General features: G+C 40.4%; 1 protein-coding gene across 3 annotated transcripts in view; it reads right to left on the bottom strand.

Annotated features, from left to right (window-relative positions):
• The window catches only part of HMGA2 (high mobility group AT-hook 2), a 173,263-nt gene that overhangs the window by 38,954 nt on the left and 118,163 nt on the right, over positions 1-16,146 (bottom strand). For all 3 annotated transcript variants that reach the window (XM_032854894.1, XM_032854897.1, XM_032854896.1), the window contains exon 4: positions 10,741-10,773. In XM_032854894.1, coding sequence (XP_032710785.1) covers positions 10,741-10,773 — 33 coding nt within the window. The remainder of the gene's footprint in view (positions 1-10,740; positions 10,774-16,146) is intronic.

A 16,146-nucleotide genomic window follows, 5' to 3' on the forward strand; every position in this document is an offset into this window, starting at 1 on the left:
TTACAGCTTAAAAAAGAGAACCACGGCAGCATCAGATCATGAGATTTCACACCGGTTTTGTTTAGTCTGCTCTGGGTTACGTGGGAAATGTGGAACACAGGAAGCTACCTCCCCTCCGCTCCCAACCCCCACACAGAGGGCTCCACATATTTAAGCAGCAGGTTTATACCTCTTGATAGGCCATGACCCTGAGATTCTCTCCCGAGTCCTGGCCCCAAAGGAGGATGTAGCATGATCAAAGCCACGGACGGACGAAAGAGAGACACGCCAAGGTTCAGCTGCCCTATGACCTTGTCTTTTCACTTAATGTTTAAATTCCACAAAGTCACTAAGCTGTTCGGCAGATCCACTCTTCATCCGTCCCCCCATGACTCACTTCTCATTATGACATGAACCAAGGTGTGAACTCAGGGTACGGCTCTGAAACAGACCACAGCATAAAGGCTGGCAAGTAAATTGTATTCCTTCTTCTTATGGTTAACAAATTAACAGAGCTCGGTTCAAGCTGGAAAACCTTCTGGATTTCGCTGTAATTATTCCAATTTCTAACTGCCCGATTTCTCTATACTATCTGGAAACCAGAATACTTCCAAATCCAGAAGGAAATAGAATTTTCAGGCCATGAACTTACAAAGACCTTGCAGGAGATGGAATGCGATCGGCTTTTCAAAACATTCCCAGAAACTTTGCTTGATTTGAGCTCTTGAAGCTCCCGAGATGTAAGTGGTTTATTTAAATCCCTTAGACACAACTCAGCTGAAAACGATGGTTCCTCATATTGTTTCCTTTACTTAACAGCTCTTAACACAACACGGATAGTTGTTTGACTAATGTATCTTTCTGCTGACCTTGAAATTCTTCTCCTAGTAGCTGTCAGTTAGTACCGGGTATGTGGGATGTCAGAGGGTGGGAGCCTCAGTCTGTTAACTTTGGGAAGTAAGGTGGCTCTCACATGCTCCGAATGATGGTTTTCTCAGAAGTCTAGTTACTGGAGTGTTCCCTCATCTTGGCATGGCCCCGACTGGCCACCCTCCAGGGGACAGCATGGCTGCCAAGCGGATGACGGTGGGGCGTGGGGCACTTCTCACCTCTGCAAACCTCTGTTCTCACCTTTTCAGTGACTTAACTTTCGCTACATGTGTGGTTGCTGTAACAAAACTGTGGGTATAATTAAGAGAAGAAAAATCTTCCCCGTTAGGAAAGACATGAACTTGGAAAACCCACCCTCAGTGGCCCTGAGTGTCATGGCTGACCAGACCTCACATGGGGCCCTTCTGCGGTGCAAAGTGTGGATGGAAACCAGTGATGTAAGGGAATAAGCAGCGGCTCTGACATCCCCAAGGAATTTTATTTCCATAGGAGAGTAGTTGGTTGGGACCCCCGAGATTCAATCCTCTTCAGTGACTTTGAAGACACTGTGACTCATTCTAGACGATGACCTCCACCTTGAGGTAGCTGTTTAAATTCCTTCATGTTTGCAGCATGTGGGCAAAGGACCTTTGAGCTTGGGGAGTCCCCCAAGAGCAGCTCTGGGCAATAAGGACATGGAAACTCGATAGTCAAAGAGTTAGACACATCTCATTAGAAGCTAGTCTGCAAGGTGGGAAGGTGAACAGCAGCAGTCTGGTCAAGGAGGCGAACTGTTGGAATGGGGCTTCGGGAATGTGGGATAAAAGGATTTTTCCAAGTGCAAGTGCACAGTGACATTTTTATGGGCACCAGCCACCAAGAACTCTGAACACTGAACAGCTCCCAGCCATTCACGTGGCTACTTTACAAAGACAACTGGGGCTGCACCACATCGGGGCAAAACATGCGAGTGTTTTGGGCAGAAAACTGATGAGGAGGAAAGGAAAGTGGGCAGAGCTGGAGAGCTATATTTTTATTATGACTCCTGGAAAATTGCCCTAATTTTGCCTTAGTTTTTCTTTTCGTTCGTGAAAAAAAGGAATTTAATAAATGTAACTCTTTCATTGCTTTGGTTAAGCTTGAAAAACTCCCCAATGAAACCCAGAAATACAGTTTGCACTTATCTCCATCCTGCATATGGCATTTACCTTTGGGTGTACTTCCGCTCGTGGACTCGAAAGGAGGAAGAAGACAACCCAATATCCGACCTTATCTTCTAATGCTTGATGGAATTTTAAAATGTCTAAAGGGTCTAATCATAGATCTTAGCACACAGACACAAGTGAGGGTGTGTGCTGGAGGAAAGTTTGGTACTTAACGTGAGAGCCGAAGCTCTGGGTTTAATTTTCAGATGCAGACTAAACAGCGGGTTTGCAGTGGAAGGGAGGCCAGTGAATTCTAAATGAAACAGGGAAACGGAAATACTCTCCTCACAAATTTTAGGACTCAGGTCCCCACGATTCCCCTCTTTCTGCGTAGTAAGGAGTGCAAAATCACATAAGTCCACGTTGGCTTTAACAAATCCTTGTTTTTTTTCTCCTTGATGGCAAACAATTCTGCAACTCCTTTATTACGAAATGCTGGCTAAAAATCCATTTGTAATTTCAGCTATCTTGCCAATAAACCTAGAAATACCTGATCATCTAGAAAGAGTCGTTATAGTCTCACGACAGATTCTTTTTGTCATCTTAATAATGTTCGACTCCTTAAGGACTCAGAAGGACACATGTAAGAGTTTTTCACGTTCCTGAGTATCTCCAGCCAGTCCCATCAGAACAGAAATAATGGACTCTGTCTCAGCAGAAAAGACCAGAAACGGATTTTTCAAGTTCCATCTGCAGCTAAGTGGCCCGTAAGACCACAGAGCTGTGTTTTTCTATTTCTCTGTCAGAGATTTTAATTTAAAATGGATTGAGGCTGTTTAACTTAATGGAAAGTGATTATTTCCTCCAACTAGGAAAACTTTACATCAGATTTTTTTAAAAATATGGTAAATGGAACATATAAAAACCAGATATTCTGGCAAGTGGAAGGTATTCTGGTGGAAATGCTAGGAGGGAAATATACTTTTTAACAGGAGACTTAAGAAGTTGGGATATTGAAGGCATTTGGTACCCCGTCCTTTCTTTATTTTAACTTTATGTGTCTAGAATTACACAAACGTTGGGACTACCTTGCATGTGTTACCATCAACTTAATAAAGTCAATGTTGAGGTCTTTACTGAGGGGCATTTAAGGAAAGGAGGTTGATCCTGGAGGTCACTGACTACCGACATCAACCCTCACATTAATGGCTTGTGTAACTCATGCCATCTCACTGCATCAGGCCAGTAATGACAACACCCACCTAACTGTCCAGCAGGGTGTGAGGAAAAAATGTGACCATCAAATGGGAAAATTTTGAAGAAAAAAAAAAAACAAACCCCAAACAGTATAAGATCTTGTAAGATGTATTGTGGAATAATTATTGTTAATTATAGTTAGTCATTCTATCTTTATTTATTTAACCTGTGATTCAACAAGAGACAGCTGAGAAGGAAAATCTTAAATAACATCTCTAATAGAAAACAAACAAGATGTCTTTGGTTTCTAAAATGCACTCTTGTTTTTCTCATCTTCACCCTTGATCAGGGTCCTGTCACTGAAAGTATTGTATATTGAGGTAACATTCAATCATTCAACATTCAATCCAGGATGCTATGGATTCCTTTCCTGGGGTGAAGGGATATTTACCAATATCTTGAGAAGAAAGTCACACTTCACAGATAGCGAAATCATTTCATGTATAAACTAATTGCAAGTTTCAGGATCCTGTAAGTCACCATTTCTGAGGGCCATGAGCTCTATCGATTTTCCATGCCAGTTCTAATGCTTACTGAAGGAGCCTCATGTTTGAAAAACAGCTAAAGATGTAGCAAAAGGATTTTTGCATGAAGGAAGCATTCAGAAGAAGGACATTTATTTCAAATCTCCAAAACTGTTGTGGAATGTTCTTGTTTTTATATAGTTTGAATTTTTATTATTGTTATTATTATTTAGTGGGGGGGGGAAGAGAATCTTTTTTTTTTTTTAAAGATTTTATTTATTTACTTGACAGAGATCACAAGTAGGCAGGCAGGCAGGCAGAGAGAGAGAGAGAGGAGGAAGCAGGCTCCTTGCTGAGCAGAGAGCCCGATGCGGGACTCGATCCCAGGACCCTGAGATCATGACCCGAGCTGAAGGCAGAGGCTTAACCCACTGAGCCACCCATGAACAAGGTCCATACTCAGCACCCATGAGCAGGGTCCATGCTCAGGAGCCTAACGCAGGGCTCGATCTCATGACCCTGAGATCATGACTTGATCCAAAGCCAGGAGTCGGTTGCTTAACCGACTGTGCCACCCAGGCGCCCCGGCAAAGTTTTTAAAAATGATTATGTCAGAGGGTGTTTATAGTTATACTCCAGATGTGTTTATTGGTGGCAGAGACAAACAGAAAATTTCTCTTGCTTTTCTATGTGTGTAAATTTTTGCATACCTGTTGTATTTGTTGCCAGGGAAGAGAACATTTCTGGATTTTAATGAAATGTTTTTCACTGAACATTTTTCACTGTTCAGCCCTGAGTTAGGACTTTTGAATAAAATTAGGAAAATATCACTAATTGTAGTGACTCAACAAACAATTTCTCAATATACATTCGAGTGTCCAGCAAACACTTTCTGAATGTAAAGGAAGTGTCTTGGACAAAACATGTTGCTATTCAAACATTAAGGATATATATATATTTTTTTTTTTTTTAGAAAGACCGGGTTTATAAAACCAGTTACTATTTATTCATATTAATTTGGGTCAGTGTGTTTGGATAATGAGAAGAAAGTTTGCATATTGAATCAACAATTGGTTTTTAATCAGCTCACCTCAAAATGAAGAGGCAACTCAGGCAGACATTGCCATTTACCTTTTTAGCCTGGTCTATGGACTTCACCACATGGTTAAAAATGATCATACTTAAACAACAACAACACACAAAAAAACTTCCTACAGGAAATCTGGCAGGCCCAGAAACACTAAATTTTGCCCTGTGGAGGTTTATCTTCAAATTAAGCCATGTTCTTTCACTTCTGTTCGAAGTTTATGTCATCTCTCTGAGACAGTCCCTGACAAGGGCTCACCTTGCCCATATTCCTTTATTACGAAGGTTAGCCAAACTAAGTACCTTGTACGGTTATGACTAATAACCATTTTGATACGTTACCCTGACCTACCTCTGTGCTATTATATCCCTGTGCGACTTTACTGTAAGGGTTAAACTTTGGTTCCTACTGTGCTAGGCTCTCCTTTTCCCTGGATCTCTGCAATGTCAGAGGTCAGAGGTTAAATCAAAAAGTATTTCCTATGCAACAAAACAGTGCCACTCAGGCCGGGCTTTGATAGAATTCTTCATGTTTTGCCAGTTGGTACCAAACATTTACGGGCCCGCAAAATGTTTTACCAGCTTGAAAGAGCATAAGTAGGAAAATAAATAAATCAGTACTCTTTACGACTTCGGCAGCATAAATCACTGCGTTCCCTGAGTGAGTAGAAGAGTGACTATTTGTAAGTCTGATTTATTAGGAACTATTTACTGCACTGGCCAAGGTATCATTTAAAAGACGAGTGTTAGACTGAGAATGCTCTCCCCTCTGTCTCCCTCCTCCTCTCTCCTTTGTGTGTCTTAACCAAGAGCTTCCAGTAAAAATACCTCCTTTAAGAACAAGATGCTGACTGCAATTCATCAACTTGCTTGTCCCCAAATGAAATCTCTCATTTTGCTCCAAACAATGTTTAGGTTGTCTGAAATATAAACATCCTTAAAACGGCCCTTGAAGTCCCTGTAAAAACATTCAACTTTTTTTTTTTTTTTTTGTAAAATAAGGGGGAGTGGAAATTCTATGATAACCAGGTTTCCTGAGATTTCTTTGCCCAGGTACACCACCCACGTTAGACGTTCCTTGCAGGTAAAAACTCTGCTTGGAAACAGAAAGCTTTGTTTCTACTCTTTCAGAACAGAGAACTTTCCAAGCTTCTCACCGGGAAACTAAAAAGAAGCAGGTTTCTACCTGTCTGGATTGCTGGAGGTGGAGCTTGCCGGGGCAACAACCATGAGGAAACTGGGTTGAAAGTTAAGGAGAACCGTTAGGATTTTTAAAACCAGTTTTCCCTTTGGATGGGACTCAGGTGAGGAAAAAAATATCTGAATTAAAGAGCAGGAGTCACTTGTGATCTCCGCTGAAAGCCTTAAAAGAAGGAAATCAAGAAACAGATAATCCAACGAACCAGCAAAACCTTTTTAGAAGTCTGCAATGGCATGAGATTTATTCTTATCAAAATAAAAACTTGAAGGGGTGCCTGGGTGGCTCCGTGGGTTGAGCCTCTGCCTTCAGCTCAGGTCATGATCTCAGGGTCCTGGGTTCGAGCCCCGCATCGGTCTCTCTGCTTGGCGGGGAGCCTGCTTCCCCCTTCTCTCCCCCTGTCTCTCTGCCTACTTGTGATCTCTGTCAAATAAATAAATAAAAATCTTAAAAAAAATATTAAAAAATAAAAATAAAAACTTGAAGAACAATGCTCTATCAATAATAACAAGAACTGGATACCCTTATGGTGTTATCTTATAAAAACAACAATGACAATACATTCTACCACCATTTCCTACTAAAGTTAAGGACATGATCCACGTGGTTGAGAAGTCAACTGCTTCAGATTGCTAGAAAACGGACATATTAGCTAATTTCTAATTATTGCTTAATTTGTCATTTAAATAAAAATATAGCAGAGCTCCCCCGTAAATTGTGTTTCCACTGCTTTTGTAATTTAAAAAATCACTGTGACTACTGCAGATTTTTCTCTTTAGATTGTTAAGAGACCATTAACTTTCCTGTGAGGATGTGGGACACACTTGAGGTCTCTCCCTGTTGGCACCCGGAGGGCTTTATAAACACCAACCCCTGCGGTAAGGCTTCCCTTAAACTTTTGTTCTGTTCTGGACACATGTATTTATATATATAAACAGATAGCAAGATTTTGAAACTTAAAATTCTGGACTTGTCTCCTCAGAATGAATTTTGCTGCTTTGTGTTCCAGTTTCAAGAAATGGCATTCTTCAAGCTCTGGGGAGCTTTCAGAATTTGATGGCTTTAGGATATTTTACAATGAAGCCTTTGTAATTCCATATAAATGTGACATACATACATGAAAAGTGATTCTGACTGCTTTAGTCCTAATGAGAGGATGTAGCAATTACTGTAACATTTCCCCCTTAGTTAAAACAATCCTCACTTTTAAAAAGTGCAATGAAAACACCAAAGGGTCAAAAAGATAGTTTTGAACTAAAGCGAGTTCTAGGATTTTTGAGGCTTACTCATTTCTGGAAATGAAAAACCCAGCCTCCAAAAATAAGTCGGGATATAGCAATATGCTCTGGAATTTATGTAATTTTGAATCTTTCCAAGTTTTCTTGGGAGCAAGGGGGTGTGTTACTATCCCAGTGCACAGATGGGTAAATAGGAAACAGAGAGATTAATTCACTCAGTGATGGGGCCAAAAAGCAAAACCTAGGTCTCTTTACACAGCGCTGAGCCCTTTTCTTTAGAGGTAAAATATTTAATTGTATTAAAATCTTCACCACCTCAAAACAGGGTCTGAACGGAGCCCCTCAAAGTACTGTTGGTGAAGAGAGGATATGAGCCTGAGTTAATCCAGACTGCCACATGGAAAAGCCATCTGGGAGGGTATTTTGAAATAAACAGATGGAAAAGGAAGAGATCCTTTTGAATGTAGTGTTAAATTTACATTATCCTCCATGAACTTCCACGTAGCCCCCATGTTTATACAATTCATCACTGTATCCTTAGACAATATAGATTAGGAAGCCCAGTGAGCTCACATTTAAAAAAACAAAACAAACAAACAAAAAAACAAAAAAAAGCAAAAAAAAAAAAAAAACCCACAAAAAACACTCCTCTGAACTCTTTCCCTGGAGGGCTTATCTGGAGCGGAGTTTGTAAGACAGCCGGACGATCAGTGAAGACAAACCCAATCCATCTGTGCCTTCTTTGATAGTCCTGATTTTCTTGGGAAAGAATTTAGGATTTCTTGGTGTATTACTGACCAAATTGCCATCAGTTTTGCTCACATCGATAATCTCCACCTATGATTTATTTGTTTCTGCCTCTCTACTTTTGAATAGGCCCCTCATTTCATGGATAAGTGGCTGGGTGGCTCATCCGTTAAGTGGCCCACTTTTGATTTCAGCTCAGGTCATGGTCTCAGGGTCCTGGGATGGAGCCCCACATTGGGCTCCCTGCTCAGCAGGGAGTCTGCTTAGAATTTTCTCTCCCTCTGCCTCTCCCGCTACTCACGTGCACACACGTTCTCTTTCTCCCTCAAATAAGTAAATAAATCTTAAAAAAGAAAAAAAAAGTCTTCCAGGAATTATCCCCTTAAGTAACACATGCCATTCCACTCATCCATCTGTATTCACTATGTGCCTCATATACATTGGCATTCTGTGGTCATTTGTTCAACAAATGTTTAAATGTCTTCTCATGTGTGTTCACTAAGCATCTTCTTTACCCCTGCTGGCTGCATATTAGAATCACTTGGGGAGCTCATAAAAAATAATAATGCTTGGGTCTTTAGATCAAACAATCAGAATCACTGAAGGGTGGAGTCAGTGGTGTGTAGGTAAACTTGCTCGCCAGGGAAAAAAAGGTCCTGATTCATAGTAGTTGTCAGTTTCCATGGGGTAAATACTCACACCACAGTGGATTTTAAGTTACGTCCCTGACTTCACCAAACATACAATTTGAAAGAGATGCTTACACCTGGCTCACATGGACTAACTCCACACACACACACACACACACATACCTCATATTGAAATATATATAATAACCACAAATATATATATAATTTTATATATTTATGTAAATGGACATATTAAATATACAATATACATAAATCTCTAGGTTATTCCAATATGCAGCCAACCTTAAGAACCTCTTAACTAGATTACACATTTCTCAGATGCAATAGCTATTTTTGTTTGCTTTACCTTCCCTACAACACCAAGAATAGAGACAGAATCAATGTCATTAACAGATCACAGGTTATTAATCTATTGTTCGTAGCCAGTGATGCAACACTGAATGCTGTAGTATCCTTTTGCCCAAATGGACTGACTTTTAAATTTACTTCCTCTTGAAGTTCTTACTGATGAAGGATGAGAGGCTAAACATATTTGGAATCGGCTACTTAAAATGTTTTTATTTATATTTTGTTCTGTTAAATACTGTTTATAAACACTCAAACACTGGGTATTTATTTTTAGTACTTCCTACTACTCTTGGCTTTTATGGGGACAGCCGTGAGAATTCTTTTTTCATGTTAACTCTGCTTTTACTCTACTTAAAACACACATGTAATTTTTGACACATTTTTCCTATATGCTTACATGTGTCTAGAAGATTCAATTTTCTTTCAAGCAGCATTTGTAAAGAATACTAGACACATTAAGATTGCTTGGATGGTCTTTCCCAGGCAAGGCACCATTGTCCCAAGAGGACAGGGTGCAAAGTACATTTTAAAAGACCTCCAAGGAAAAGATCCCATGGATATTTAAAAATATATGAAGGAGCTCTACAAAGAACAGAACTTGGTAACCCATGGCACTGGGTAACAACTTACTTTAGCAGGTTTTGTATGATACATTCAGATCTCCTGGATATCTTTTTAAAAAAGATTTATTTATTTATTTTAGCAGGGGAGGGGCAGAGGGAGAGAGACTCTCAAGCAGACTCTGAGCTGAGTGTGGAGACCAACACGGGGCTCAATTCCATGACCCTCAGACCATGACCCTGAGATCATGACCCAAGTGGAAACCAAGAGTCAGAGGCTCAACTGACTGCCACCGAGGTGCACCCCTCCTGGGCACCTCTTTAAACCCAGAAGTGGAGAATAGTGGGGATACTCTGAAATTTTAATAAGAAATCAAATACTTGGCAATCATGCCTAGTTCATTCTTCAGAGTTTTTTCCCTTCAAGATAAACTTCCTCAACAAATATGATTCTTAAGTTTCTATGTATGGATTATATTTAGGACAAGGAACACCAGGCATAAAGAATAAGAGAAGTAAAATTGGTTCTTAATTTTGATGTTGCCAAAACTTCAGAAACTGTGATTCAGCCAATGAGGCAGAACGTGAGGGTTCATCAATCTGCAAAATTGGGACCCCTTAATTTCCCAGTTCCCAGCCTTCTTTGGGGGTATTTTGGGATTATCAAAGGTTATAGAGTAATACAATAAACAGATCGTGTTCCTGTCATAAATCACAATATATTTTTCAGCTAATAAGTTCTGTATCAAGTCAATGGGGAATATGGATAGATAGAAAGAAAGGACAAAATTTGATGTTTAGAGTTGGTGAAATACATGATAAGATTATTAAATATTTGTTTTATATGAGGAACAGAAATTAAAATTTTACTTTTTAAACTATTTATATTTACTTTGTATACTTCAGGCCTTGATTGTCTAGGTTTTTTTTTTTTTTTTTTTTAAGTAATCTCCACATCCAACGTCGTGAGGCTTGAACTTAAAACCATGGAGTCCCATGCACTAGGGACTGAGCTAGCCAGGCAGTTTTTAATGACACAATCTCAGACTCTGTATTCCTGGCTTTGTCTGAAGGACACAACAAATATGCAAGAATACTGTAATGCCGACATAATCAAAACTAGAAAAATTCTAATTAGGATTTAATTTGGGGTCATATCTTTTTCACAGAAGGAAAAATCATAATGACCATCTCTTACCTGAGCAGGCTTCTTCTGAACGACTTGTTGTGGCTAAGGAAGAAACAAAAAGAACTGTTATATTTTAAAGGAAAACATACATAATGAAAATAATCAAGTATACCTGTTTTAAATATAGACACCTGCTGCAAACTAGAGACAAAATATTGGTTCTAAAATTGGATTCACAAGGCTCCTGGGTGACTCAGTGGGTTAAGCCTCTGCCTTTGGCTCAGGTCACGGTCTCAGGGTCCTAGAATCGAACCTGGCATCGGGCTCTCCGCTCGGCGGGGAGCCTGCTTCCTCCTCTCTCTGCTTGCCTCTCTGCCTACTTGTGATCTCTGTCTGTCAAATAAATAAATAAATAAATAAATAAATCTTAAAAAAAAAATTTGGATTCACTGGAGGAGTGAAAGGAGCTATTTTGTTCAAAAACACTCAGCTTTCTTGTTACAATTTACATATTATAAAATTCACCCATAAGGGGTATAATTCAAAGTTTTTTTTTAAGATTTTATTTATTTATTTATCTGACAGAAAGAGACCGTGAAGGAGAGAGAGAGCGAGCAAGCGCACAAGTGGGGGGCGGGCAGCAGAGGGAGAGGGAGAAGAGCCTGCTTCTTCACTGAGCAGGGAGCCTGATACGGGGCTCGATCCCAGGACCCTGGGATCATGACCTGAGCCGAAGGCAGATGGTTAATGACAGAGCCAGCCAGGCACCCCTAATTCAAAGTTTTAGTATATTCAGAGAGTTCTAAAGTCACCATCATAATCTAGTTTTAGAACACTTTCACCTCCTCTCAAAAAAGCCCCATTCCCATTATCAACTACTCCCCACTCCCTCCTACCTTCCTGGTCACCCTCCCATCCCTAACCAACAACTCAGCCTTCTGTCTATATAAATCTGCCTATTCTGGACATTTCATGTAAATGGAATCCTACAATATATTGTCTTTTGTGTCTGGCTTCTCTTATTTGGAACCTATTTTCATCCTGGTCGTAGCTCCCATCCCCACTTCATTTCTCTTTACAACTGAATAACATTCCATTTATGGATATACCACATTTTGTTTATCCACCCGCCAGGTGATGGACATTTGGGTTTTTTTCCCCTGCCATTTGCTATCGTGACTAACGCCATGAACATTTATATATAAGTTTTAGTAGAGACATGTTTTCATTTTGCTTGGGTATAGATAGCTTGGAGTGGAATTTCTGGGTCATACATGTAACTCTATGTTAAACTTTTTAAGGAGTCGCCAGTTCTTCTAAGCAGCTGCACCATTTTACATTTCCACCTGCAATGTATAAGGGTCCCAATTTCTCCATATACTTGTTAACACTTGTTACTGCCTGTCTTTTTAATTATAAACATCTACTGGGTGTGAAGTTCATGTCACTGTGGTTTTGAGTTGATGTTCCCTAATGACAAATGATGTTGAACATCTTTTCATGTGTTTATTGGCAATTTGTAAATCTTCTTTACAGAAATGTCTGTTCAAATCTCTTGCCCATATTAAAGTTTGTTTTTTCATTATTAGGTTGTATGAGTTCTTGCTATGTTCTGGATGTGAGTGTCATTAGAATATGATTTGCAAATGTCTTCTCCCATTCTGTGGGTCTGTTCACTTTCTTGATAGTTTAATTTGCAGACTATTTTGTTATACCTACATTTGTAGCTCTTAAATTATGTACGTAGCACAGAATTTTCTTATCTGAGGAAAGCTTTTCTACCTAGTCTAAATTAATTTTTTAATTGCTTTTTTTTCCTTTTAGAAATTTTTATTTTTTTATTTGACAAACAGATCACAACTAGGCAGACAGGCAGGCAGAGAGAGAGAGGAGGAAGCAGACTCCCCACTGAGCAGAGAGCCCAATGTGGGGCTCGATCCCAGGAACCTGGGATCATGACCTGAGCTGAAGGCAGAAGCTTTAACCCACTGAGCCACCCAGGTGCCCGTAAATTAATTTTTTTAAAGATTTTATTTATTTATTTGACACAGAGAGAGATGATCTCAAGTAGGCAGAGAGGCAGGCAGAGAGAGAGAGGGAAGCAGGTTCCCTGCTGAGCAGAGAGCCCAACGCTGGCCTCGATCCCAGGACCCTGAGACCATGACCTGAGCTGAAGGCAGAGGCTTAACCCTCTGAGCCACCCAGGCGCCCCTAGCCTAAATTAATTTTCCAATAATGATAATATTCGAAAGATATTTAAATTACTCTTGGTTAATGTAAGAGTAGGAGATGAAGCCTGAGCTTTCTGATCAATTACTTCCAGTACTCACTCTCAAGTCTAAACAGGAGCCTTACTTCTTTCATCTACACATGACTAGGACTTGCAAACACAACTGTGCCACTCTGAGGTGGATCGTGACACAGCTTTGTGGCACAAGTGAAAAAAATAAAATCACTACAGTTCTCCCAAATAACAGAAGTTGGGGCAAATTCACCATATCACGGGGCATAGAGCTCCTATTCATTTTCCTTCCTTTCGGAATTTCTATGATGGTATGATGGTCCTATTGCTGACGTATTAAACATGCTGGGGGACCTGGGTGGCTCAGTTGATTAAGCGTCTGCCTTTGTTTCAGGTCATGATTCCAGGGTCTGGGGACTAGACCTGGATCGGGCTCCCTGTTTGGCGGGGAGTCTGCTTCTCTTTCTCCCACTCTCCCTGCTCATGCTCACTCTCTCTCAAATAAATAAAAGAAATCTTGAAAAAAAAAATGTTAGATAAAAATCATCAGAGCTTTTTTTTTTTTTAAGATGAACAAAATAAAAACTTTTTTAAACGACAAAATACTTTTGTTCACTGAAAAGAAAAGCTCTTCCCTTTGACTTTAAATCACAGGGGAGATGACATCATAAAAGCCCAGATTGCGAGATGATATTTTCTCCAGGTGGTCCTGAACCAAGGACGATGAGGACTTCTTGCCTCTTAGGATTCAAAAGTGTGCGCTGAGAGAGTATTCATTTCAAAAGAGTCATTTGTAAGGACAGACCACTTTCTTCCTTCTCTTTCTTCCTGCCGATGACACCTGTACACATGTTTACTCCCAAACCGTTTCAAATCCCCACACATTCTTGCACGCTGACTGGTTTCTACTGCCCAGAAGTTCCCCTCCTCTTTTGGCTGAGGATCCCACGTTCATGGGACTCCTGCACACTGCGGGGCTCAATGAAATCCTCTGAAAGGGCTGCCAGCTCACCCGATTTTCCATGAATTAGGTCCTGACACTTCAATGAGGGGAAAGACAATGTCTGAACCTCAGCCAGCCCTGGCTCCCGGCCTAGTCCGTGTCACAGAACTCCTACCAGCTGCCTTCCACACAGCACTTCATACTTCTCAGACCACCAAACAAACAGACCCTTGAATGCTCTCAGGGCTGGTTGGGGAGGAGGCTGCCAGGATGTTTTCCCAGCCTCTGGTACCCGGTGGCTCCAGACGGTGCCGAGCAAGTTTTTTGTTGTTGTTATTCTGTTTTGTTTTTATTTTTATGAATGGCTTTGGGAGAAAATGCCGACGGAAGCGTAATACTACAGCCATTCATAAAAAGGGAAAGGAAACAAACTCTAGTCTGGAAATCTTCTGGGACACCAAACTTGCGGTCGCAAGTTTCTTATCTTCCTCGGGGCATCTCCTAGCTTAGGCCTAAGTGTTGACACCTAGAAACCAGTTGCCTCTTAGGATTCTTGTCGTCAAGAGCTTGGTTGGCCACTGCACCTCTAGAAGAACTGAAAGGTAGCAACCATGCCTATGACTCGTTAGCGTGGCTGGCAGTCTATTTCCCTGCCTCTTAATACATGAGTCATATTTTATACAAGCGTTTACCATATAAAAACTAAAATCCTTTTTCTTTTAGCAGCTCCCATCCCTTTGTGACCAGGACGGCCCATGCCTTATTATTTCCATTTTTTTTTTTTTTTTTTTTTTTGAGCAGGGAAACCAAGGCATAGGGAATCGAAATCACCTCCCCTAAGATCATTTTCTAAAGCTCAAACAACTTGAGTCTTCTACTTCTTTTAATTGCTGTAAATGCTCCGAGGAAACCCATTTTCTTCCTTTACCTACTGCCCCCCCCCAAAGTCAATTCAAATCCAGATCCGATTCAGGAGAAGCGTGGCTTTGATTTCCACTCCAGTTTCACGTTCTTCTTTGGGATCTTAGGATTCTCCATTGCCACCATGGCCAGAGGAAGACCCTGGCTTCCTGAACAGGGACCAGCTCTGGTTTACAAGGCTGCTGGTAACATATGAATGCCAGAGGACACGAGTTAGGTCCCACAGGTCCAGCTGATCTCCTCTCTACCTCTGGGAGATTCTTCCTTCGTTACCAGCTGTGGAGGCTCTAAAGAAGTCCCCTTTAAAGGCGTGGATTTCATGATGACTGTGCTATTGAACAAGTCGCCAAGTCCTCTAACTTGTTTACTTAGAGGATTCTGATGACTCTGTTTCTACTAAGTCTGTGCATGTGGTAAGTTCATACACTTTAGGCACCTTGTCGACTTGGCATGCAAACTCTTAGCTCACTGAAATTTTGAGTTCCTTATGTTAAGACAGAGTTAAAATTTTCAAAAAGCTTGTCATGCAAATCTCTCACTCAGTTGTTGGATTTCAACATCTCAGACACAGTAGGTAAAAGAGGGCTTTCCAGCCAGAATGAAATAACATCACCATCCAAAACAAAAGGCTCTGAAGTTCAAGTGCTTTGGGTTAATACAATATTAAAATAAGAGCGTGAGAACGAAAAAGAACCCATCACTAGAACATATCACGGAAAGATTTAGGAAAGCCCTTTCTAACCACACGGACTTCAAAGTGTGGCTCTCTGCATATTAATCCTTACATTGGGCAAGTCAGCCAAATTCAAAGTACAATCTTTCTGCAAAAAAATATTGTTAAAGTTTGTACAGAGTGTAGGGTACAGCAGGCTAAGAAAGTGCAAGGGACACAAAAAAGCAAAGCATATACTTTTTGAGTTCTGAGATCCTACAGAGAACCTGTAATTCTCCAAACAAAAGGAAAATAGTGATTGAATTTTTTAATGTCCACAGAGTATTTTGGTTTTGAAGATTTTGTAGAAGGGCACTTGTGTAGGAAATGGCCTGCTACACCATCTATTTCAGAATAATTAAGGGGTTCCCCAGCCCTCCTGAGAATCCAACCTATGGTTCCACGGAGTCTAGGTATTTAAAGCTGATACTTAGACAGCTAAGCCACCCTTCTGATAGGCATTGAAAGAAAATCCTCCATAACAAAGGGCCTAGACATTAGTAGCTCATTTTTAGTTCTAATCTAAACAGTAAATGAAATGAGGCTGGAATTGGGTTTACCAACTTCATTTTGAAAAAAAAAAAAAAAAAATGAGGTACAATGTGCTGTAAAGTAAGGAAGATCATTATGTGAAGAGTCTTAAGTTGACCTTGAAAG

Source organism: Lontra canadensis, unplaced genomic scaffold (assembly GCF_010015895.1).
Source record: "Lontra canadensis isolate GAN:19392208 unplaced genomic scaffold, GSC_riverotter_1.0 scaffold9, whole genome shotgun sequence".
Taxonomy (NCBI): domain Eukaryota; kingdom Metazoa; phylum Chordata; class Mammalia; order Carnivora; family Mustelidae; genus Lontra; species Lontra canadensis.